Source organism: Stylophora pistillata, chromosome 8 (assembly GCF_964205215.1).
Source record: "Stylophora pistillata chromosome 8, jaStyPist1.2, whole genome shotgun sequence".
Lineage (NCBI taxonomy): Eukaryota > Metazoa > Cnidaria > Anthozoa > Scleractinia > Pocilloporidae > Stylophora > Stylophora pistillata.
In genome coordinates, this window is record NC_142526.1 from 18,386,074 (window position 1) to 18,411,392 (window position 25,319).

The 25,319-nt window shown below is 39.9% G+C and overlaps 2 protein-coding genes across 3 annotated transcripts in view; both read right to left on the minus strand.

Moving 5' to 3' along the window:
* LOC111340054 (uncharacterized) overlaps nucleotides 1–5,509 on the minus strand; it is a 7,679-nt gene extending 2,170 nt beyond the window's left edge. For both annotated transcript variants that reach the window (XM_022946836.2, XM_088730392.1), the window contains exons 1-5: nucleotides 5,377–5,509; nucleotides 3,925–4,017; nucleotides 3,152–3,355; nucleotides 1,066–2,817; nucleotides 440–571 (exon numbers count right to left, since the gene is read on the minus strand). In XM_022946836.2, coding sequence (XP_022802571.2) covers nucleotides 440–571; nucleotides 1,066–2,817; nucleotides 3,152–3,355; nucleotides 3,925–4,017; nucleotides 5,377–5,476 — 2,281 coding nt within the window. In that variant the 5' untranslated portion in view covers nucleotides 5,477–5,509. The remainder of the gene's footprint in view (nucleotides 1–439; nucleotides 572–1,065; nucleotides 2,818–3,151; nucleotides 3,356–3,924; nucleotides 4,018–5,376) is intronic.
* A 5,664-nt stretch (nucleotides 5,510–11,173) lies between these two features.
* LOC111340056 (uncharacterized) lies at nucleotides 11,174–24,336 on the minus strand. Its single transcript, XM_022946838.2, has 10 exons — nucleotides 24,178–24,336; nucleotides 23,387–23,452; nucleotides 22,540–22,650; nucleotides 15,715–15,846; nucleotides 15,320–15,454; nucleotides 14,865–14,990; nucleotides 14,151–14,246; nucleotides 13,625–13,756; nucleotides 12,599–12,658; nucleotides 11,174–11,671 (listed from the first exon to the last, which is right to left on the minus strand). The coding sequence occupies exons 1-10, from the start codon at nucleotides 24,245–24,247 to the stop codon at nucleotides 11,571–11,573; spliced, it is 1,029 nt and encodes a 342-aa protein (XP_022802573.1). The 5' UTR covers nucleotides 24,248–24,336; the 3' UTR covers nucleotides 11,174–11,570.
* Between the last annotated feature and the right edge of the window lie 983 nt (nucleotides 24,337–25,319).

Here is a 25,319-nt window from a genome sequence, read left to right on the forward strand (position 1 = left end):
CTGAGTCATGCAATAAGTTAATCAACTTAACCCTTCCTCCCCCCATAATACCTCAAAAGGTTTATGCTATAAAAATCATAAAAGACAGAAGGAAGGAAAGAATTGAAGAAGGACAAGAAGGGAGAGAGTATAGGACAATGGAGAAGAAGGGATGTAAGGTAACCATGACTACTAGTTTTTAAGAGAACACAAAAACTAGGAGCTTAGTATGTTTTAAAGAAAGAAGTCACTTATCTTGTCATGGTCACGGGAAAAAGAAAAGTCCCCTTGAGAAATTGAACCCCAGTGCACCTTCAGATACTTTGCTCTTCAATTATGCTCTACCACTAAGTCACAGCATTGATAATGATGACGATTATTAAAACTGCTGTTGGTGCTATCACTGTGTCTCTACCACCCAAGGGGTGAGTTAGTGCATGATGATTTTCTTTTCATTTACCTCTGAGTTGACAACTGCTCATGTCCAGTGCAGTTATTGTATTATTGGATGAAAGCATCTCAGCAAGGCTGTTATCACTTTCAGGATCATAATGATTGCCCTTTACACACAAATGTTCCACAGAACTGTTATCTAAGGTAATAGAATTAACAAAGTCAGAAATTCTCATTAAAAGTTGCTTGATAGTAACAATATAATACTAACATGTACAAACTGAGTATTGAACAAAACACCTTTGTCTCTTCCTTCACCAAAATATTGCATTTTGATTCAAAATCAAGAGGCTGTGTGTTGTGGGCCATTTAACAGAGCTTTGAACAATTTCAACTTTTTAACTATATTCAAACAGATCAGTTCCTTAAAAACCTGACAACAAACTATACCAATACATAAAGACATTTTCAAACTTTCTGATTCAGTCAACTTGATGAGCTTAACTTCTTCTGAAGCCCTCTTGCTTCTCCTACCCTGTGATTATGAAGATTAGTGTGTAATTTTGTAAAAATATACCCATTAAGCAACATGAAAATATAGCAAGCCTTATTCACTTTCTGACATGACATGATAGACACATAAGATACTGATAATAGTGGTACTTGAAGGGTCCTTGACATGGTGTTTTTCACCTGATAATGCCTGGAATATCTTAGCAAGACCAACAGTGTTGATGTCACAGTCTGTCAAACTTAGGGAATGAAGAGTGCTGTTTCTTTTTAGTCCTTCTGCAATGAAAGTTGCACCTTTCTGCCCAACCACACAACTCAACTTCATCACTTGAATGCCAACAAACACATCACATTTGCCACTTTTAGACAGCAAAGGGTTCTTATTTTGGGAGAAACTTTCAGTTGATCCAGTGGGCTCTGTTGGTTCAGTATTTATTTTGCACCCTACCGGTAGTTTCTGGGTACCATGATTGTAACTGCCAGTTGAATAAGTTACTTTCCGGCCACTGGTACCACTCTGACAAGCCAAACAATGACTGACATATGAATTCTTCAGCTCACTAAAGGATTTGTGAGTCAAATCTTCAGTGCTCATAGCAGAGTCGCTTGATGGTAATACTGAATCAAACATCTTTTCCAAAAACTGCTTGCTTACTGGTACATTACATCGACATACATCTCCTAGTGACTTCCCAAAATACAGAGATGTACCTGGTGAAACTTTGTTGGAAGAGAATTTCAATTTGGTTAAATATCTGAGACTACAATTACAATCCTTGTGACATTTACAGCACAATGAGACCACAAGTCTTTCAAAAAGGAGTTTTGTGAACTCATCACTAACTGGGTTATCAGTGATTTGGAGACTCTGTAGTCTTCCGTTAATGCAGAGAAAACTAAGTGTTTCTATGAACTCCCTGCCAGGTGTTGACACAAGATCAAGACCATTATCTTGAAGAATGATTGTTTCTAGGGCCAACCAAGTTTTAAGAGTGTGAACAAACATTGCAAAAAGGTCAGAGTAAAGCCTAAACCCTACCAACTCAAAATGAACCAGGAAACAAGTCTGCCTTGGAAAACAGGTTATTGTGGAATCCCATGTACATGGTTCTGAAGATTGCTGCAATCCTTGGATTTCACCAGGGAAAAGTTTAGTAGGCATGATGTCACTTGGCTGTCTACAGGTGCTTTGACCAAAAACTTCATCATAGAGATCTGAACTCAGTGAAACATAATTAGTATCGCCTACACCCTCCTTGAAACCTCTAAAAGAGACGCTTACAGTACTTTCAGGGGTTTTAGGCAGGTCATTCCACTCATCAAAGGCATAAATATCAATATCATCATTCTTATGAGAAGATTCAAGGGTAATTTCTTTATTTAAGTCTGTACAGTCATTCAAGAGAGAATCAACTTGAACTCCTGAGATTTCATCTGAGGCAGTCTTCCTGTGTCCACAATTTGACTGATTACAAGTTTGCTCGGCAGACAATTTGCTTTCTCCAATGAGTGCTTTATGTTTTGAGGTTGGGCTGGAAGTACATGTACATGTGCTGATAAAGTTGTCTTCTTCTTCGTAAGTTTGATTGGGAAGACCTTTGGTTGACAAGGAGTCAAAGATCCTGTCCCATAATTCTGCACCCGAAACTTTGGAAAAACAAAATCCAACAGATTTTAGTCTCCTTGAAGTTAATAGCTGAAGAAGATGACACAGCTGATTGACTCCATTGTTTCTTAAGAGGAAAACCTCAAGAAATTCTATATAATCCACAAGTTTGAAACAGAGGTCCAGATTCTCAAACAGTAAGATGACCGCTGAGTTGTAAAGTCGCAAGTATGTTGCATATCTTCCACAAAGTGCAACAGTGTTTTTGAGGCTTTGGTTTTTGGAAGGAACAACACTGTCACAAGGGATACAGTCCGCATTGAAATCTGCAATGAATATTATTAAAACCTAAGAAATTACTGATACAATACTGAAAAAAAAGAAAAATATCACAGAATTACAAAAAGGTAGACAAAAACAGCAAAAATTACCAAACACTGTCATACTTTTCCCAAACTTTAAAATTTATCTTGAATGCAAAACTGCTCAAATTCAACAACTTGATCGATAAATCTGTATCTTCTGAATCAGATTTGGAATGATAAGACATTCTGACTTAATTTAAATAAGCTTGAGCACATTGGCACAATTTTTCGTTAACTGATTTTACAACATTCCTACACAATTTATCTTTCATCATTGTACTCCATATACATATACCTGCACGAGAAGAGCAACTTCTCTCTTTATCAGGATCACCTTGGCAGTTGAGGGAATCTTGAAGACATCTTTGGAGATAACAGATACGCCAACTCTCACCTCCCTTTGGAATCCCCTTTTTGGTAAAATAAACATCTGGCCATTTACTCTTTCTTGGCCAGCAATGCAAGTAAAACTTTTTCCAAAGTTGATCTGTGTCAAGTCCTATTGACAATAAAAAAAAAATCACCAGTAAACAGAAATCAAGGGAAACATTTAATAGCACATTTAAAGATACAAAAAGATTAATGTTGCAGTACAACAATGTTTTAAAAAATCAAATAATTTAAAGTAGTTTCAGAAGTTTCTCCTTTGCTCTTAATACATTATCATACTCATTCAACAGAGGAAAGTACAAACCAAGTAACAAACAAATTGGGTGGGAAAGTTTTTAAGGAATCTGTCTGGCTATGTCAGTGAGGGGGTATAACAAGAAAAAAAAAGATAATTTGGTGTCATCAACTGAGTTAATTATTAAGTAAATTTCTCCTTACATTAACTGTTGAATCATTTATTAAGATAACAAGAATAAATGAAATGATTGTGGACCTAAGGAGCTTTGATTATTAAACAAATTCTCCTTGTCAGCACCAAAGGAAATGTCTAGAGTAGAGTATAGGGAATATAGATGCTGATGTTATGGTGTAAAGGGTTAACGGGGCCTTCAAAATAATGTGCATGGTGGTATATTCTACCATATCCACAGGTAAATTTGAGCTTGAAGTCTTTCTTACCAACAGTTTGAAAAATGCCAGTGACTTCAAGCCTCTCGACATCAAAAGGTTGGAATTTCTCCAAAATTGGAAGAAGTAGATGTCTAGGAATTCCTGAAAGTTTCGTAAGGCAAAAGTAGAACAAACTTAAACTTCATTTTAGAATACATACATACAAGGAAATGTTCACTTATGGTTACGTGGTGCACTTTTTATTTACATAATGGTATTGTATATCATATATGATTAAATGTACATATTTAACAATTATTCCACGAGCGTGTGCTGGATACGAGATGATAGATAACCAACGAGGCACGTAGCACCAAGTTGGTTATAATCATCTCATATCCAACAAGCGCGAGTGGAATAATTGTTTTATTAAAAACACCCCCAAGATATTAGACAAATCTTTGTATTAGACAAATTTTTTAGATCCCTTTTAATTTTAAGCTGATGCGTAAGCTTACCATATTTGTAGATTATGGTATATTGGCTCATTTACTTTAATGGCTAAGCCAATACAAAGTCTTGAATTGCATTATCCAATGATCCAGTTATTAATAATCAACAATTATTTTAGGAATGCACATTAGATATAAGTTGGTCATAACTATTTTCATTCCAGAAAGGGCTGATAGAATAATTTTTTTAGTAAAAATGCCCCCAAGATAAAAAAATTTAGCTCCCTTTTAATTTTAAGCTGATGCATATGCTTACCATATTTGTAAATTATGGTATATTGGCTCATATACCATAATGGCTAAGCCAATAAAAAGTCTTGAATTGCACTATCCAATAATCCAGCTTTTAATAATAATTGTTTTTATAAACTTATTAACTCCTGGAAATTTGCATATCAGGAGCCCTTTTTCAGCCCCACAACAGTTGGTGCAATGCATCTCCAAAGGTGACTACAAATATGAGTTGATAACCGGTGTTGAGTGAATCAATCAGAACACCACTAAAAATGCAATATTCAGAGTTCAAAATTTAATAAATCATAAAAAATCATATATTGATAATAATATTGATAACAACATTGATAAATAACATTGATAATAAATTGAACAATACTTTCAATACTTGAACAATACTTTAAAGTAAAACCCTAAGGTACTTATGAGAGTGCAAATTTCCCATTGTTTGTGAGTGCTCAAGGATTCTTTTTCCCCGTAACAATACATGTACATGCACACCGCTGATCGACAGAGTTATCAGGCGGCAAATATGATAAATGTAAGTTCCAGGAGTTCTTTTATATATTCCCTCTTTCCCCCATTAGTCCAACCCCCCCCCCCCCTTTCCCGATTAAAAGCCTTCGCGCTAATTGCACTTGTACTGTTGAAAACTCTACTCGCTCTGATCTTACATCATCGGACTCGTGCATACACTTTCTTTGTTACCCAAAGCAAGTCTTGAGGCAGTCGTGTCCCGAAATCAGCAAAAGTAATTATACTGAATGTCACACACCTAAGAAAACTTTAGGATTCCAGAGGTTTCCATTGGCAGATACGAATCTTATGCATAAATCTTCGAGTCTTGGAAAATGATCCTCAAACTCGGCCGCCATATTTGATTTTGAATGAAGTGCATCGGCGGTAGACTGAACTCCAGAAAGGTCACGCGGATCGCGTGACAATTGTTAGCTCATTTGGTAGAGCGCTGCACTAGTATCGCAGAGGTCAGTGGTTCTAATCCCGTACAGGCCTGATTTTTTTTTTTTTTTTTCAGGTCTGATTTTCGCTATTGCTTAAATAGCGCTATCTACTGCGAGGATCGTGCATCATACGTATCTAATACCGCAGTTCAAAATATATGAACTTCATATATTTCATTGTATCTGATTTATCACTTTCACGGGTTTATTACGAATCAACTTAACGGCCTGCTCCCAGTTGGCTTGTTTACTCAATTGGTAGAGCGCTGCACTAGTATCGCAGAGGTCAGTGGTTCGAATCCCGTACAGGCCTGATTCTTTTTTTTTTCAGGTCTGATTTTCGCTATTGCTTAAATAGCGCTATCTATTGCGAGGATCGTGCATCATACGTATCTAATACCGCAGTTCAAAATATATGAACTTCATATATTTCATTGTAAATGACGACTTTCTTGGTGTGCTAGCTTGTGATTCCATTTCCAGACATGTGCGTGCGGATGTTTTTACCGCTTCGGATCAGAAAAGAGCACGGCAAGTGAGTTTAAACGGAAACAGTTCAACAGACGGTGAAGTATTTAAAGAAGCATCGCTAGGTCGAGAGCGGTACACAAGACAGAGGGCACAGTTTTTCCCAATACGGACCGACCCAGGATGGAGAATAACATTTTTATTTTTTCTTAAACTTAACGAAATGCTTGTAAAAGAACTCGAATAACTTAGGGCTGTAACTCACAGTAGTGTCCTCCATAAACGGAACAAGTTTTGAGCGAGTAGATGAAAGACAGAGGTGATGCAAATTAAAGAGTGGGTTCGCTGAAACAGTTTTATATCCATCTCGGTGTGTGATTGGCTGTTGAGAAAGAATGGGTTCTGGCCAATATTCCCGAGGGTGTAGTCGGACGGTGAGTGTTACTTTTGAGCAATCTGGGACTCCCCTCACTCCATGGGGACTTATATTACTCGTCTCCAGGTGCCCCGAGCAAGTTTTACGGAGCCTGCTGCTGGCTTCGCGTTTCAAGCTGGAGCTGCTTTAGTGCATTCACGGTTTCAAGTTATTCTTGTTCTATGAGCCCGGCGTGTTTATTTGGCGACTGGATTGGATTTTCGCGAAAAAATGTGCTGGATTGAGGGTCGATCGGTCCCCGACGCAGCCGTCGGCCTCCTACCTTGTCTCTCTATTACCCGGGTTGGGGGGGGGGGGTACTGCCATATATGGGCTATATAGGTATGTGCTGCTGTGAAGGGTATGGTTTTCAAGCAGTTTACTCTAGGATAGGGTATATAAATCTGAGCATTTGGGTCTAGAATAGGGTATCATTTTTCAGGAAACTGATCAATTGGTTGAAGATTTTATCTGGACTAGGGAAACCGGGAATCGCCACTCAAACATAAAAAAATCAAATCAACAAGTTGAAATTTACGCAACTCAGCCCCGGGAGTAGAAGCAAAGAAAGAGTCAATAGATGGCTATCATAAAACAGTACTGGATACTATTAACTGTCAAAAATCGGGATTCAGACGGAAGTCGGTGGTTTTAATACTGGTTAAAATTAAACAATTTATTGTTCCTTATAATGGCGTACGTGCGTGCTTGGCATAGCTCAGCCCCGGAGCTCAGCATGTAACTCGCAACGCGACCAAGTTGAATACGGGGTTGAAAATCGAAAACCAGTGTCCAAAACCCGTCCAAAATTAGGACTCATTTAGGACTAATCTTTGAGACTCACTATACAAGAAGGAAGGTGGACTAGCTTTTTTGTAACTTAGACAAAGAAGGTAAGTGCTTTTTTTTTTTTAGCTGGAAAACAGCTACTCTGGGATAGGGGGGTTTGGGGAGTTTACTATGGTATTGGGTAGCAAAATTCAGCTGAACTAGCTCTAGTATAGGTTAAGGGTTCCAGTGGCACATCCCCACCCAAAAAATCCTAAAGTTTCTCCCCCCGGGCCAGTACACAATGTTTCGACACATTTGCCACTCGTCAGACTTTCTCAAAGTCGTTCTCTTGGTTTTCTGTTCTGGTGTGGTAGGACCCGCACGACCCGCGCTTTCGCTCGCTATCGCTCGCTCAGCTCGGCTCGCGCTACGCGCTCAAAAGTGCGACTTGTGAGTAAGTCTAGCCACTCGTTTATGAGTGTAGGAGAACTAAGGCCCAGTTCAAACGTCAAATTTCACATGTGCCGAACTTAACTCCTATTTTAGTCGACTAAAATGCTTAAATACGGCATTTGATTCAAACGTCGAATTTAACTCTGTCGCATTTAACTCTGTTCGCTGTCAATATTCCCAGGCGCACTGCTTTAGGCCCAGTTCAAACGTCGAATTTCACATGTGCCAAACTTAACTCCTATTTTAGTCAACTAAAATAGTTAAATACGGCATTTGATTCAAACGTCGAATTAAACTCAGTCGAATTTAACTCTGTTCGCTGTCGATATTCCCAGGCGCACTACTTATTTGCTAGACGAATACGTCTATTGAGCGTTTGCTTAATTGCTTCACTGATGCTCTTGTTTTGCTGTTTGTTTTTGCTTCTTTATCTTGGCTTTTCGTCATGATACTTTCACTTGATTCACGTCCCATCATTTCATTGAAAGAGACCCACAATATGCCACAGAGTTTCCTACTTTCCACCCAGGAGTGCCCTCTTCGTTTTCAAAAACCGAACACCTCATACAAAAGTAATTACCGCACGTCGAACAACTGTATTTGTCTTTTCAAAGCAAGAACTACGAATTCTTTCGTCTCCCACCATTTTTTTGTGCTGTTTTGGCTTTTTCGCGCATGGCATTCATAGAATTCCTGGCGAGTTGTGGGTAATAAATGAATTATGATAATTTCCTGTAATTCATGCATTAAGTTTGGCACATGTGAGATGCGTCGTTTGAATTAAAAGTCGAACCTAAGTCGAATCTTCGACTGTTTCAGTCGCAGATACGGCAAAAGTCGCATTTAATTGAACACAGTCGAATTTAATTGATTCAAACGTCGCACTTCACATGCATTTAACTCTCGCATTAAGTTCGGCACGTGTGAAATTCGACGTTTGAACCGGGCCTGACAATATCGTGGTAAAACGAGTTTGGACCATGGCAGACTATAGGCATTAAACAGATTGACTATCTTCCGCCATTTTGGAATTTAAGAGGTGAGTGTATTATTATATCGTAATTTTGTATCGTTAGGTTGTTATTGTTAGCTTCAATTCATGATTTCCAGTGAATTTAAGAGGGGTCAGTAAGGGGGGTCAGTACGGGGTCAGTGTTTTGTCCTAGCCCGCCCACACGTACGCTTGAAATGCGATCTTAACTGTTAGTTATTGCCGTTAAATAAACTTTACACCCCAAAGTCACACACAGTACGCTCGGACCGCCTGTGGTTACATTCACAACTGATTCCTAGACACGATTTATTCAACTGTTGACATGCAAACGCATATTAAAGAGACAGAGACCTTGTAATACACGAACTTTTTCCACCGAGCGTAAATACGGGATTTGTAAAAGAAGAAGCCCCTCACCTCCTAAGAACGAATATTTCGCGCTCCACGTCTAGTAAAAAAGTACAGAATTTCAAAATAGCCTTCGAGAATAGAGGAAACCTATATGAGGGTTTTAATTTGAGAAACGTATCTCTGGAGTTATTACTTCAGGACATAGTTAAACTATGTTCAGGAGAGACGTATACTCTGAAACAAAGAAAATAGCGCGCGCACAGAAGAAAATATGGCCTTTTGTAACACAATCTCATCCGGTTTTGCCAAACCTCAAAAACATACAAAATTAGTTAATGTTAAGGTAGTGAGTGTGTGTGTTTAATTTTTGGTGTGTGTGTGATAATTTTTAAGTGAGGTGGGGTTCGATTCCCCAGCGAAGTTGGCGGCTGGTGCCCCTCGTTTCTGGCGGACCCCGCCCTAAGGCCTTGCACCTCAGCCATGGGTAGGGAGTAGACATGTTGGTCGGCAGGCATTGCACCGCCCTCACGGGAGCCTGGCCGTCCGCCTTAAACATAAAAAAAAACCAAACAAATGGGGAATTATGACACCTCAAAATTGACCCTTATTATCACATTACAAAGGAAAGTCATCAAGAGATATCCTAATAAGAGTGTTTCGTTAATACAATGAATTATTAACTTGATTTCCTGATTGACTTTGATTGACACTAAGTTTCGCAATTAAGCCACGTGAATAAGTCTGTTTTCAGTTCAGATGTTTAGATTCGAAGTGACCTTCATGTTTTGCTGACCTGTCGCGCTGACCCGTATTCTGTTATACCCTGATCTGTTATATCTGTTGCTGACCTGTATACCGTGAAACAATCCTACTAGACATCGCCACAGAAGTAAGTTATCAGTGCTGCAATTCTAGCTAATAGTTTGACTCGTGTGTTTATGTATCGATAGATCCTGTTCAGTTTCTCAAATGTATTTAATTTCTTTTCTCCAGATCGAATAATAATATACTGGAATAAATTGTACGATTTGCGTAAGCTAGTTGGATTGCCTGTTTGGTTTATCGGACCAAAGAGCTAAACTTTGAGAGTAGAAGATTTAAAAGCGCCAGCGAATGGTAGGAGACGCACAGGCCCATCTACGGTCGACTACCTTTTGCTTTCCGGCTTTCCTTACGCAAGGTAGAGGTTTTCATGGATTAATTGACTCTTTTCATTGCTCTAATTAAACTGTCCTTCATTCAATGATCAAGATAGAAGATTTGCCACACAACACTCGCGATTAGTTAATTTTCCTTCACTTAGGAAAGTAGATATACAACACGTTTGATAAATGCCCTTTCAGTTGTAACTGAAGCTATGTAACGCAACACATTAAACACAACAATTCCCCATTCAAAAACAAGTGGGGGAGTGGGTCGACTTCGTCGTGCAGGTTAGTCTGGGATCGTTACTCGGGGCACAAATCTATTGCAAACAAAGATTTGTGTCTCGAGTAACGATCCCAGACAAACTTACGCCGCGAACTCGACCCATTCCCCACTCGTTTTTTAAATGGGGAATGGGCCTTTTCGCTCCACAAAAGGGTCTCTCAAACACGATCACTTCAAATACATAAAAAATTTGTACCGTTGGAGTGCGTTTGAGCGCGTTTGGTCAGAGCTATTGAAGAAGGATCAAAGTGGCCATACAAATCTTTGAAAGGCTTCAGACTACGACGTACAACGAATCTGACCTTCTCGAAAACCGGTCTCAAATTACATGCTAAAATACAGTGCTTGCGTTTGTCCTTGAGAACGATATAATAAGTGACAAATACGCACGAAAAATACTTCTACACGTTCAAAATATATAAAATTATATTTACCTATAGTGAAAGGAAAAAGAAATGGCCTAACTTTTACGGAATATTCAGTCAAACTCTACCCATTTCTACCGCTTTTACCGCCATATTGAAAATAGCGCTACCACAATGCAATCGGAGTGCGCACACCGCCTGACGGCTTCCATAGTCAAACAGTGTGAAAATTTCATATTTGCTTTTTAATCATAGAGATCAAAATAAAATGCTTCCTGGAGAATACTTTCCTTCAGTAGGAAGTAAGATTTTGGTCATAATTGCGTAATTGTTGTCAAATACAAGAAAAAAATTCAAACAACTTGTGTAACTAGAAGTCGTTTTTAATATAAAAACTCCTTGATAATTGTGTCACGCTACTGTTAAGATCTGAGAAGGTACGTGTACCATAGTGTATCCTGAAACGTTTGATTCACAACTTAAATTATGTCCCAAGGAAGAGATGAGGAACAGGTGCGATGCGCCAAAATTCAGAGTCGAAGAATTTGTAATCTGAAAAAATGTCTTTAAAATGGGAAATAACGGTGACGACAATGAATAAGACTTTTAAAAACTTCTTGAATTCTTAAGTAGTGATTTATATCACAACAAATGGTGCCTTTTAATCGTCACTTCTTATTTATAATTAATTGCCAGTCTTAATGGGATAAAGTTGAAAATGAGCTATTTAGCAACGAAGCAAGAAGGAGGTGCGGTTTCTTATGCAATGAGGGCCAGGTTCCCAAGCAGTACAAGGACGTGTACGCTTAATTGACTTGAAACGTGTATTGAGTGGCTTGAACCAAAAAAAAGACTTGTATCTAGATGTGGAAAAAATATGCTACTATTAGGATTGAGAGATGATCAGGGATTGGAGGCTAACCTGTTTGTGACCCTCCATAAGCAAATAGGAAGATGAGGAATAAAAAGCATTCTTTTCTGGAAGATTTTCGGGTGCGGGCACAAACTATGAGCAAAAAAAAAGGCTTGTACGGTATTTTTTTCATTAAGTTCTCTCAAGTGGTGTGTACATGTATAGGAAACTTATGGGAATGAAGAGGGTATGCGTGCGACATAAGTCATCCTTGCGAACAGGCGTTCATAGCGTTAAAACCAATGTCAAAGAACCGAAATCACCCTATCCTTCATGACCTTCATCACTTGTCTAAAGGGCTTTCAAAATCCTAAAAACGCAGAATAAGCTTGGTAAAAAAAATTTGGCCAAAAAGACTATCTTAAGATGAATTTGTAAAAATAGTAACCTTAAACTGACTAGAAATTGGAAAATTGTCTTTAATTTAAGCATGTCTTCTGGTTCTGAACGTATTCTTATCTGGATGTTTTGACAGGACAGGTATTGTAGTTTACACTTGCATTGTAATCTTTGCAATGCTCTTTCATCATCATTGCCGACTTTATTCAGATACAGTCATCTTGATTATTGGAAAAATATTCCGAGGCTCTTTCACTGTCGACTACTTGGAAGTATTAACTACCATCCTTACCTACTTCTTCCAAAGCACAGTTTGAGGAAATTTCTAATCCATTTTCACTGCATTACTGCAGTAAGGTAGGACTAGAACGGAACATATGCGATCCATGCGAGTAGTCTACCCATTAAACCCCACCCATCCCACCCCCAGGGGAGGACATCCATCACACAGTAATCTCGTGCGTGGGAAATTAACGTCTCCTACCCCTAACCCTGCAGGAGACGGGACCTCCATTCGTCTCTTATCCTTTCTTACCTATGCACTTTCCTTGATAACACTCTTCGTTCTCTGCGCACTTACACATCTGTTCTTTCTCTGCTTGAAAAGAGGCGAATTTACATTTTTAAAAATAAATCATTGGGTATTGTGAATGCTACCAAGCGGAACTCGAACTACATCCTCCCAGAAGGGTTTTCGTGCTTTGTTGATAACATCTATAAATCTCCCCTTTAGAGTGCTTTTTGATTGACTGTAGTAAAACAAAACCTACAGTAATCACGACAACCAATCAGAAAAATGGATAATGCTTTAAAGAGCCAATAAGACCTCAAAGTCAAAAAAACCAAACTGTCTAAAGCGCAGGAAAACAACCAAACTGTCTAAAGCGCGGAAAACAACCAAACTGTCTAAAAATGGCGGGAAAACGCGGCCGACCAAGTCGTGATTAGTTTTTTAGTTTTGCTCTTGATTTAGATTGGTTGAGGAAATGGCACGACTATTTTGAACCAATCACAGAGCAGAGTAAAGCAAAATCAAAGTAATCCCGGATTACTTTTGACAACCAACTGAAAATTGCTCTATCTGCTCTCACCAATCTTCTCTTTTGAGTATTTAATTGCAACAACCCTTTCGATGATTCTCACATGTCCCTTAATCTACGTCACAGGTACTCTCAAAATGGTGGCTAGATTCAGCGATTTACGAAAATCGTTGAAGTAAAATTACATTTTTTTGCATTTTCTTCAAATTGAAAAACGTTTCCTCGGAAGATCGTTTTTATGACATTGGCAATTGACAAAATCCCGCGAACGGAAAATAAAGTAAAAAGAAATAATAATGATGCTAATTAAAATTATAGTAACAATTTCAACAATGACTTTAATATCAGCAAGAACGACGATAGTGATAATTTATTCATGAATAGAGGCATCCCAGTGGTCATGTGAATAGAGTTTAAGGTTCTCTCGTTCACGTTTGCACGTGTCACTCTTTTGACTGACTGGTCTTTCGGTCGCGAGCCAGACGCCTACGTCGCTAATGTGAACAGTCTCCATAACATACCTTCCTGGACACATTTATCATATTTCTTCGCATATCCTTGTTTACAAGAACAGGAAAACCAGCCTTGGTGGTTTTTACATTCAGAGCCTTCATCATCGCACGGAGACTCGTCAGCATCACATTCGTCTATGTCTAAAGTGAAAAATGATAAATTGTGTTCACTTCATTAACTCAAATCATTTCTTGATAAGCGTGGAGGACCCGGAGAAAATCCTTCGGAGCATGGACGTGAACCAAAAACATACTCAACACACATCTGACACCGGGGCCGGGAATCGAACCCAGGCCACAGCAGGGGAGGCGAGCGCCCTGTTCCCATTCCGCCATTCCCGTTCCCATAACTTTAATCAGTAGCACTTCATCAATGGATGGTTAAGTCTGGAGTTTTAAGTTCATATAAACTGACTATGATGTTGTTTTATCTACCACCACGAGTAGCTACATGCCACGATTCTTATGGGAATTGTCTCCATCATCTCTATCATTGAATCTAAAGATGATTTAGTCTGCTGGGAATGTCACTTGCCTTCACATTTTCCTTCCCCATTTTCAAAATATCCAGCATAACAAGAGCATTTTCCTTCATCACTGCATTCCCCATTTGGACGGCACGAACATACCACTTTTGTAAAAGAAAACAGATCTATTCTGTAATTTGAATACAATGTATATTCAACTATTAAAAGGAGGAATCAAGACTTTTCTAAGCATGATGAGTTTACTGTTCAAACACCGACTCATACGTACAAATATCTTTTTAGATAGCCAGTTTTACCTGTATGTGTTCTGTGCATGTTCCATTTATTAACCGCATTATATAAAAGACTGTCTTCTTTTGGTGTCTTCTGAGAATGCCTTTTTAACCGTTTGCTGAATCATTTAGCCGTATTCTAAAGTCTTAAAAAGCAAGGAACTTTTGTACCATATGCGAGCCATTGGTCGCCGCAGATTGACCGTTCTTATCATCATTATAAACCCTTTTGATCTCCAAGAGTGACCAGAATCTAGCTTTTCTTTTCAGTATCACCCCTAAATCACACATAAAGGAGCTTATTAAAGTAGCTGATCACCAAGCAAAGAAGCTCTGTATTGTTTAAAAAATTCTCCTTGTCGGCACTAAAGGAAATGTTTTTAGAGCAGTATAGAGAATATGCATACTGATGTTAAGGTGTCAAGGGTTAAGAGACGTTGGGCGAAATGTTTCCTATGCGCGGAACGTGGACCTCTTTGGGGTACCTACTCTCACAAGCTCCATCAGCTGTCTTCTGGAATCCTGCCTTACAATCACATTTAAATGAACCCTCCGTGTTTGTGCAGTGAGAGTTAGCTGGGCATTTGTCTGGACTCTTCTTGCATTCGTCAATATCTGCAAGTACAAAATTGACAGAGGCACAAAGCATAAGTCCATTTTCTCCTCCTATGGCTCCATCTGCCCTTCACAACCCAACAATGCAACCTTTCATTGCGCCGGAAAAAAAAACAGACTCGTAGAAAATACACTTGAGAAAGAATTCCTTCAAGGAGAAGACAGTTTTTCATCGACTTATAACGTGGAGGTAAACATGAAAAGATACACTTTTTTTCATACAAGTGTAACTTAATAATTATAGTTCAGAACCATATAAAACTAGATATCAGAAGATAGCCCAGGAATCACAGATACTGAATATGACATTTATGTTGCCCTTATTTCACCTTTGCAAACTGAGCTATAACCAACAAGAACCTCAGTGAAACCGTCGATACAGAAGCAACCATAGTTGCCATCTACATGTTTACATCCTCTTCCGCCATAACACACGTTGCCTATCTTTTCACACTCGTTCATTTCTAAAATGGAAACAAAAGGATAAGCAATTAAAGGTCAAAGCCAACTACTGATTCTTTCACAGAGGTAATCCACAAAAACCAAGTCGTCGTTAGGTCCCAGGATTGCGACAAATCGGGAGCGGAGAAAACCCTGAGGTTGCTGGTATCTGTCGTGATATTGTCAGGTATTGGAAGAAGAGGGCACAAACAGGAAAGTCCTGTTCTCTCCGCTAACCTTGTAGTTTTCAAGCACTTTTACAACGTTAATAGCGACATCATACCTACACAGGCACCATTATCAGACTTCTTGAAATCGAGATGACATCTGCAGTACGGATTCTTGGGATACCGGGGATCAACAATACAGAGGGCGTTTGAGTCACAATGGTGTTCTTTTGGGCAGGGAAGAGAGGCTGCAATACAATACAAAAAAATTAGGGATTAAAATAACATTGAATCAATCTGGGAGACTTCCCATGTTAACCAAGGTACGGGGTTAGCAGCCAGCGTACATGAGGGAAGCCCTCGCCTCATTGTGGTGGAATGGAGTGGGTTTAAAAATTGTCGTGTGATTGTGTATATCTGTTCCTTTTCTTGTAATGATTAGCAGAAGTAGCTCTTGGTAAATGCTATAAAATAACTAGCGTTTTACCTGAATTGTATCGCAAGTATCAGGAGTTTTCTCCTTTTAGGAAATGCTGTATCGCTTGTAATGGGAGAGCTCTAACATTTTAATTTTTTTTTGGAAAGAGGCTGAACGTAGGACAACTTTTAGTTAAGTCAATATCTTAGAAAGTGACAGTATGGGCCTAAATTTTCCCTTACCTTAATCCTAAACAGAAAGTTTAGTGTTGCATAAAAGAATTAAAAAGTCTGGTGAGATTCTGATATCCCAACAGATGGGACAATTAAACTGGTAAACAGTGAGAGGAGATGAATGGTTTTATTGGCCCAGTTGGTTTCAAAAATCCAACAGGAATTCTTTATCGAAGGGGATATTGGGGTTTGCGGTGATGCGGTGTTGACCCTTTTTAATGCGATATTGCAGTGAAGAACAACTCGCATCGCAGTGTTGCGGTGATCTCAAATCTTACGGTGTACGATGTTTGTAATTTCAAATCGACGGTTTTCGGTGAAATAAACCATTTCCAGGGTTGCAGTTTATTCTTTTAACCCTTTTGAAACTAGATTGTGATAACCCATGGTTAATTGTCGAACAAAATAACCAATACTTCCTAGTTAATCCTCAATAAACATAGCAGATTAAGCCCAGGCCTTGTTTGTTGGTATTTCACTTGACCTTTACCACGCACACTACCGGCCAGCCAAAGACCAGTGCGTGGTGAGACTTTCTTAATAATAATAATAATAATAATAATAATAATAATAATAATTTAATTCTTATTCTGCGCGCTTTCCATGAAATGATCAAGCGCGCATTACATCTCAAAAATAGTTATTAAAAATATACTATGATAAAATCAAAGCATACAACATATGTTACGATACTAGACAAGGTTTATTTGAACTGTAAAATTACCTTAGTTACAAATTAAACGAGAAATAAATTTGAAATACATACAGTTGCTGGTCACCCAAAATAACTAAAGAGCTAAACTAGTTGGGTTTAGCTCTTTAGCTACTATCTAGCAACTATCACGATAAAATTTTAATAAAAATTAATAAAGAGCTTCCTTAAAGAGGTGCGTTTTCAGGTGGCACTTAAAATCCCTAGATCTGTAATAGAACGAATCTCACGCGGTAATACATTCCAAAGTGCCGGAGCTGCGACCTGGAATAATCTGTCTCCTAATGTCACCCTACTTCTATAATTATATATAAGTTGGCGTTGCAAGCAACAAATCATCCAAGGAGGATCTTAATTTATAAATTCCTGGTCTTTTAATTGACATAAGTTCTCTTAAATACGTTGGCGCAATTCCATGGATGGCCTTAAAAAAAAATAGTAGAATCTTAAAACTAATGCATTGCCTAACCGGTAGCCACGGCCTCGTTCTCCCCTTGCACAGTAGGACTAAATGCCGCGCCAAATACAGCTGTGTATCATCTGCGAAGCAGTGTACACTTGGGAGGTGCTTGCTGACGATATTAAACAGCTTACTGGTGTAAACCGTAAATAGAAGAGGCTCGAGACAACTTCCTTGAGGAACTCCTTGTCTGAGTGGAAAAGCAGATGATAGGCCATCATTTATAGTGACACGTTGTGAACGATCCGTAAGGTACGACGCAAACCACTTTAATGCCTTGCCATCCACGCCAAATCTCGACTTCAAACGATTTAGAAGAGTGTCGTGTCGAACAGTGTCAAAAGCAGCGCTAAGGTCAAGGAGAACGAACAAAGTGACTTTTTGCGACTCCATATTCAACAAAATATCGTTCTTGACCTTGAGCAGTGCTGATTCGGTGCTATGGTTTTGCTTGTACGCGGACTGAAAAGGCATATGCAAATCATTAGCTGTCATGTTATTAATGAGCTGATTAGCCGCTGCCTTCTCTGACAATTTGGAAACATATGGGAGGTTGCTAACTGGGCGGAAATTATTAAAAGCAATGTCAAGTCCACACTTTTTGAGCAGTGGTTTTAGTAAAGCCTTCTTCCAATCGCTAGCAAATTCGCCAGATTCGAATGACAAGTTAATCATGTTCGTGATCACAGGTAACAACACATCCAAAACCTCTAAGACTACCGAAGTAGGCATTGGATCCAGCGGACATGATTTCTTGGCAGCTTTCTTGATGAGCTCAGAGACTCTCTCTTAAGACAACGTTTTAAAATTGGCAAATGTGACAGTTGCACACGTATCAGAATCAGCGCACTCCTTTTCTCCGGCTTTTGACATCTCTAAAAAGCTCTGCATATCAATTAACTGATTAATTTTATCGATGTTCTGCATAAAGAAATTTCCGAAATCATAGGCGAGATCATCTGGAGCTAGATCCTTTGGAAACGACACTTCAGACAGTTCATACAGCAGCGACTTGGTGATACGAAGCAAGTTCGGTTGTTTTGAACCGTTCTCAGCTATGAGATTAGTATAATACTCACAGCACCCACAATTCATGACAAACGTTGCGCGATTTCGCGCGTCTTTGAAAGCGCGAAAGTCCTGGTGGGATTTTGTCCTTCGCCATTTCCTCTCCGCCTTCCGCCTTGCCCTTATAGCACACTTAATCTCACTGTTAAACCACGGCAAGCGCTGCCTACAGGCAACCACTTTCTCCTTCATTGGCGCTTGCTTGTCCAGAAGAGATGTTAGTGTCAACTTGTAACTGGACGTTAGCTCGTTAAGGTCACTGAATTTCCTTGTGCAAAGTTCGGATTTTTCCATACCCTGGCGTAAAGCATCAAAATGAATTGCCTTTAGTTGACGATAACGAATATTCTTTACAACACAATCAGGCTTTGCGCTGTTAAGAGAACACAAAACAGATGCGTGGTCCGAGAGATATCGGTCGGCTACGGGAGCGCTGGAGATGACTGGATCATGCTCACGCAGATATCGGTCGGCTACGGGAACGCTAGAGATGACTGGATCATGCTCATGCAGATATCGGTCGGCTACGGGAACGCTAGAGATGACTGGATCATGCTCATGCAGATATCGGTCGGCTACGGGAACGCTAGAGACGACTGGATCATGCTCATGCAGATATCGGTCGGCTACGGGAGCGCTGGAGATGACTGGATCATGCTCATGCAGATATCGGTCGGCTACGGGAACACTAGAGACGACTGGATCATGCTCATGGAGATATCGGTCGGCTACGGGACCACTAGAGACGACTGGATCATGCTCATGCAGATATCGGTCGGCTACGGGAGCGCTAGAGACGACTGGATCATGCTCATGCAGATATCGGTCGGCTACGGGAGCGCTAGAGACGACTGGATCATGCTCATGCAGATATCGGTCGGCTACGGGAGCGCTGGAGATGACTGGATCATGCTCACGCAGATATCGGTCGGCTACGGGAGCGCTGGAGATGACTGGATCATGCTCACGCAGATATCGGTCGGCTACGGGAGCGCTAGAGACGACTGGATCATGCTCATGCAGATATCGGTCGGCTACGGGAGCGCTAGAGACGACTGGATCATGCTCATGCAGATATCGGTCGGCTACGGGAGCGCTAGAGACGACTGGATCATGCTCATGCAGATATCGGTCGGCTACGGGAACGCTAGAGACGACTGGATCATGCTCATGCAGATATCGGTCGGCTACGGGAGCGCTAGAGACGACTGGATCATGCTCATGCAGATATCGGTCGGCTACGGGAGCGCTAGAGACGACTGGATCATGCTCATGCAGATATCGGTCGGCTACGGGAGCGCTAGAAACGACTGGATCATGCTCATGCAGATATCGGTCGGCTACGGGAGCGCTAGAGACGACTGGATCATGCTCATGCAGATATCGGTCGGCTACGGGAACGCTAGAGATGACTGGGTCATGCTCATGCAGATATCGGTCGGCTACGGGAGCGCTAGAGATGACTGGATCATGCTCACGCAGATATCGGTCGGCTACGGGAGCGCTAGAGACGACTGGATCATGCTCATGCAGATATCGGTCGGCTACGGGAGCGCTAGAGACGACTGGATCATGCTCATGCAGATATCGGTCGGCTACGGGAGCGCTAGAGACGACTGGATCATGCTCAGGCAGATATTGGTCGGCTACGGGAGCGCTAGAGATGACTGGATCATGCTCACGCATTATCATCAAATCAAGCGTATGGCCGCTCACATGAGTTGGCACATTTACATGCTGCTTCAATCCCATTGACGCTAGTAAATCCAAAAATGCTCTTGCATCAGGGTCGATCTCAACATCCACATGAAAATTATAGTCTCCAGTCAGAATAAGAGACTTCGGGGATAGAATAATTGTCTCGAGATAAGAGCCAAACTCCTCAAAAAACACACGAGGCGTAATAGGGTGTGTTGCAGAATACGGTGGACGATAAACAACAACTAGCTTAGCCCTTAGTGAGTTAAAACTAACTCGCCGCTCTGAGAACTCAAAAGACGATTTCTCCCCTGAAGCAATCTTTTTTACATCGACAGCATTCTTGAACAATAGTCCAGTTCCGCCACCCCGCCGAGCATTTCGATCTTGTTGAATGAATGAATGAGATTCCGGGGAGTAAATCTTAAGTTTTTCTGCAGTATCCTCCTCTGTTAACCAGGTTTCAGTGAGCGCAAATATATCTATATCATTGGAGCTGATATATTCCCATAAACAAGCAATTTTGGACTTCACAGCTCGCACATTAGCATGGCAAAGAGTTAACAATGGTGAACGGTCCTTTTGCGTTGGCAAAAATGGACTACGATCAACAACAATGCAGTTGGTAGTTGGGCAGGAGGTGTCAGAGTGAATATTTAATTCACTAACTTTAGAATGCAAATTACCAATCTCCTTGTTCACATTTTGCTCCAAAAACCCAGAAAAACATCCTATTTGAATTAATGGTCGCCTTGAATTTAATACGAGGGTAGGTATAGCTCTTCTTTCCAAACGGTCAGGGGTCTGTGTATCTGTTTGCTGATGATACCACGGTCTTCTGTATAGGCGACACGGCAGACGAGGCCATCGCAAAGTTGAATGGAGCATTGAAGGAGGTTTATGACTGGTGTGGTAGAAACCAGTTAACACCCCATCCAGGAAAGAGTGAAGCGATGCTACTTTGTAGGGGAAACCCAATGGGGCCGATAGCCCCGGTGTTATTGGGTGACTACAGTATAAACTGGGTGACTAAAGCACGCGTGTTAGGCTCGACAGTCGAAACAAGTTAACATGGGATGAACATTTAATGTATGTTAAGAAGAGTTTTGCTAGCAAACTAGACCTGTTAAAACGATCTAGATTCTTGCCAAAAAGCGTTTTGAGAGACTTCTACTTTTAGGTTATTTTTCCCTCTGTTAAATACGGACTTGTACTTTGGGGAGCGTGTTGTAATTCAAATTTACTTGATTCAATTGAAAGACTTCATTGTAGAGCATCTCGAATCATTTTTAACTTACCAAGAGACATGCCTTCAAAAGAGGTGCTGGCCTATGATTGGTGGCCCACTATTTATTTTCATTATAAAATAGACATTCTTAAGATCTTTTTTAAAGCACAAAATGGTGGCCTGCCTGAATTGCTGTCTAATAATATTTATATAGAAAGGAGTAATGGATATTTACATAGAAAGGAGTAATGGATATTCACTACTGGGTGGAGACTGCTTATCAGTACCAAGATTCGAAACTAGATTTATGAAGGCTTCGCTGGCTTACAGAGGCACCGTTCTGTGGAATACGATTTGTCTCAAGGAGAACGGAACATCGCATCTGAGCAACAAAGATCGATATCTGATAAGAACAAAAGATTTCTTCAAGGATTTTAAATTCGAGATTACCTCCGCCTCGACAACGCGGCGTAGAAATGCAGATTTTGTATATAATTGTCGATTATTCATGAACATTGTAGTGATATTTTATCCATTTAGTAATGATTTCATCTCGTAAAAAAATAAATTTCATGTATAATTCGTAATGCTTTAGTTACTAATCTTGTCAATATTTTGACATTTTATTTACATTAGGATTTATGTTTTTAATTATAAATACACGACCCCAGAAGCTTGTAGCTTTAGATTTTTTTATCGTGTTTAAATAAAGCTCATCCATCCATCTATCCATCCACGCCCCGCCCGACTTCCTCGTCGAGTTGGTTTCACTTGGGTAAGGCCAGCCCGAACCAGACTTGTCCAAACTGCAGGACCCAATGTTTGCGAGATGGTCAGGGTCGAAAAGATAGAAAGTAAAGTCGCCCTTCCATAATTCAGTGCCGTTTGAAGACGATAACACTTAAAAAAACCTTACCGATGGTGTTTTGATCGATAAACGCCGTTGGAAATTGAATTCACCAAAATAAACTGGAGAGACAAAAATGCGTGTGCCGCCGCAAGGCGCTCTACAAGTCGGTGTTTGTTCTATTTTGTTTGCGTTATTGCAGTATTCAGAACCCCCCATGTCTCCCTCTTTATCTAGCTGCGTACATATGATCTTTTTGAGGTAGAATTTACAATACCTTTGCAAACCAATCCTTCCCCTACTGTCCGTCCTCTGCAATGACATTTTTCTCGATGGCATACGGCATCTTTATGGCAGTCAGCAGGCTTGGTGCACTGATGTAGGTTCACTTTAAATAGAAGGGATCATCCAGAACCATATTTTCAAATCATTTTCATGATTTTTCAGGCTTTCTCTCTTTCTCCAAGATGATAAACTCTCTCTCTCAAAACAGTGGTGAAAAAACGTTACTAATAAAAGGCCTACTCTGGGACCTTAAGTTGCCTTAAGTCACCAAAAGTCGCCTTAAGTTGGCTTAAGTCGCTATTGGTTACGCAATGTTATAAGGGTTCCACCCTTCCCAATTGACTCCATTCACCCCACTCTAATCATATTGTGTTTATTGCAAGGGATTCTGTAAATATTTTTAAGGTTTATGGAGAGACTGGTGCTAACTTTGATTTTATCACTTCAGTCAAATAAAATCGCTTTAAGTCGCCTTAGATCGCCTTAAATCGCCTAAGGAGCCGACCATTTAACTTTTTAGGGGGGGATGGGTGATTTCTGGTCGTCAAGAAATTTTTTTCTAGCAATAGGCTGTGAAGGATATTTTTTCCGATGTTTTGGTACATTTTTTCTGTTACATTTGGGCGGCATGAAATTTTTTTTCTTCGAACAAGCGCTTACAGGAATTTTTTTTCAAAATCACCTCCCCCCCTCAAAAGTTAAATGGTCAGCCCCTAAAGTCACAATGTTTTTTCTGCCAATTCTGCTCAAGTCGCCTTAAATCGCCCAAAGTCGCCCAAAGCTACGGCGACTTAAGGCCCCAGAGTAGGCCTAATATAGCAGTTTGAAAATGTTCTTACCCGGTTTCTTGCAACTATACTTGTAACACCGTTCCTCGCCTTTACAATCCTTGTCACTGACGCATGCTGTTGTGAATTCGGAGATGATTTGTTAACAAGCTAAACTCGACAATGGATATATGAAGTTCATATATTTTGAACTGCGGTATTAAATACGTATGATGCACGATCCTTCGCAGTAGATAGCGCTATTTATGCAATAGCGAAAATAGCTATTGCATAAATAGCGCTATCTACTGCGAAGGATCGTGCATCATACGTAAACTCGATATGTACAACAGTGTGCGTTATTCACTGTAAATGTAACAGGACATTTCTTCGGCAAGAAGTACGTTTACAAGAAAATAGGTGGAATTGTCGTTTTCAACCTTGCACCAAAAAAACGCGAGCTGGAGAAAAGAGTTTGCAATCTCCAAGATACAGACTTAATCTTGGTCACTTATCTTTCTACTCCTTAGGCGGAAACTGATTTAAAACTACTCCGCTGACTTAAAAAAACTTGAGAAGTGGTACGTAAACCCTCTAACAAGCTGAATTTTTAGAACGACATGGCGCGCGCTCATTCATCAAAACCGTTAAAAAGGCAGTTGTTCGAAATTTAACGTTTTCCTGATAAATGACTAAAGGCAAGTAATATGGGCAAGATTTCTTGCAAATTGTCGTACAACATTGTCGTTTTGCAATTTGGAAACAACATTACTCAACAACGATGCAAAAAAAACTAGGGGAGATTTCTGAAAAAGTACTTCCAAAGAAAAAGTACTTTAAAAATAAGTCAAAGAAAAACTTACATTTTGCAACTCCAACAAACAAAATTGTAATTATCACCAAAGCAAGAATCGGTCTTAACAAAAACCGCATTTTGGTTGAAGGTTTAGTCACCTGTCCAGAGGTCTATATTAGCATTTCAATAAGGTACGACGAAAGCACTTGTCACTTGAGTCGTTCTGTACTTTTACTGACTGTGTACGTCACAATGACTCAAGTAAGATATATCTCAACGTAAGCGATTAAGACTGGGTCCAATTCAACCGTGTTTTTGAGATTGAAGAAGATGAAAATATGTTTTTGAGAACTTTTTGAAACTGAAAACGCTAGCGCACTTACTACCTTTAAGCTTGGTAATGCACATTACTCGGTTGACCCATACACAGACATTGTAAAACTATCAAGTTCCGGAGACCGTTTTAAAATTGCCCTGAATGTGACATTTCACAATATATTTTCGACTGAAAAATCGTATGAAGATACAAACAAACTAGGACAAGAGTAATTCTTGTTCCGTGCAAGACAACTGCCGCAAGTATGTATATTCAAAGGTTTGCATATTGCAGACCGTCAATGCTAAAATTCAGAGAAATTTCGGCCTTAATGAAGCGGGAGGAAAAAATCCGATTCAATTCTCAAGTTTGTCAGAGATCAGTTTTAAAATAAGTCACTGCAGAGATAATTTTGAATTTGACGCTCATGTCGAATCACGTTCTTGAAGACAGCTAAGAAATTTTAAATGTTTATTCACTTGTCGGAGAGTGGCTTTTTCATTTTATACCATGTCCCAATGAAAGAAAAATAGTTCTTTTAGTTAGTTTTCCAACATGTGGTGAGTTCAGAGCAACTCGTTTCAGTCCAGGTTTAGTTTTGGCAAATTTTACATGCCAAAGGCGAAAAACAAATTTCTCAATTCTCTGGAAACAGCCGAGTCTTTTTCAGGAACGAAAAGCATAATGACCAAAATGTTTGTTTGATTTTCTCACTCCTGTTTACCGAAGGGAAAGTGGGTAGAGGTGGATATTCACCGAGAAACGCAGCGGTGAGGTAACAATCCACCCGGCTAATAACCATTGATACAATGGTGACTATTGTTTTAGTATATACTGAAACAGTGAGGTAATTTAGCACAAAGAAATTATTTGACTCATTTTTCTTGAAACGA

Coding starts and splice junctions, on each gene's coding strand:
- LOC111340056 (XM_022946838.2), bottom strand. CDS start 24,247: ATGCGGTTTTTGTTAAGACCGATTCTTGCTTTGGTGATAATTACAATT. Junction 14,247..14,864: donor AGCTGATGGAGCTTGTGAGA/GTAGGTACCCCA, acceptor CTTTTACAAAAG/TGGTATGTTCGTGCCGTCCA. Junction 13,757..14,150: donor TGGGGAAGGAAAATGTGAAG/GCAAGTGACATT, acceptor TTTTCACTTTAG/ACATAGACGAATGTGATGCT.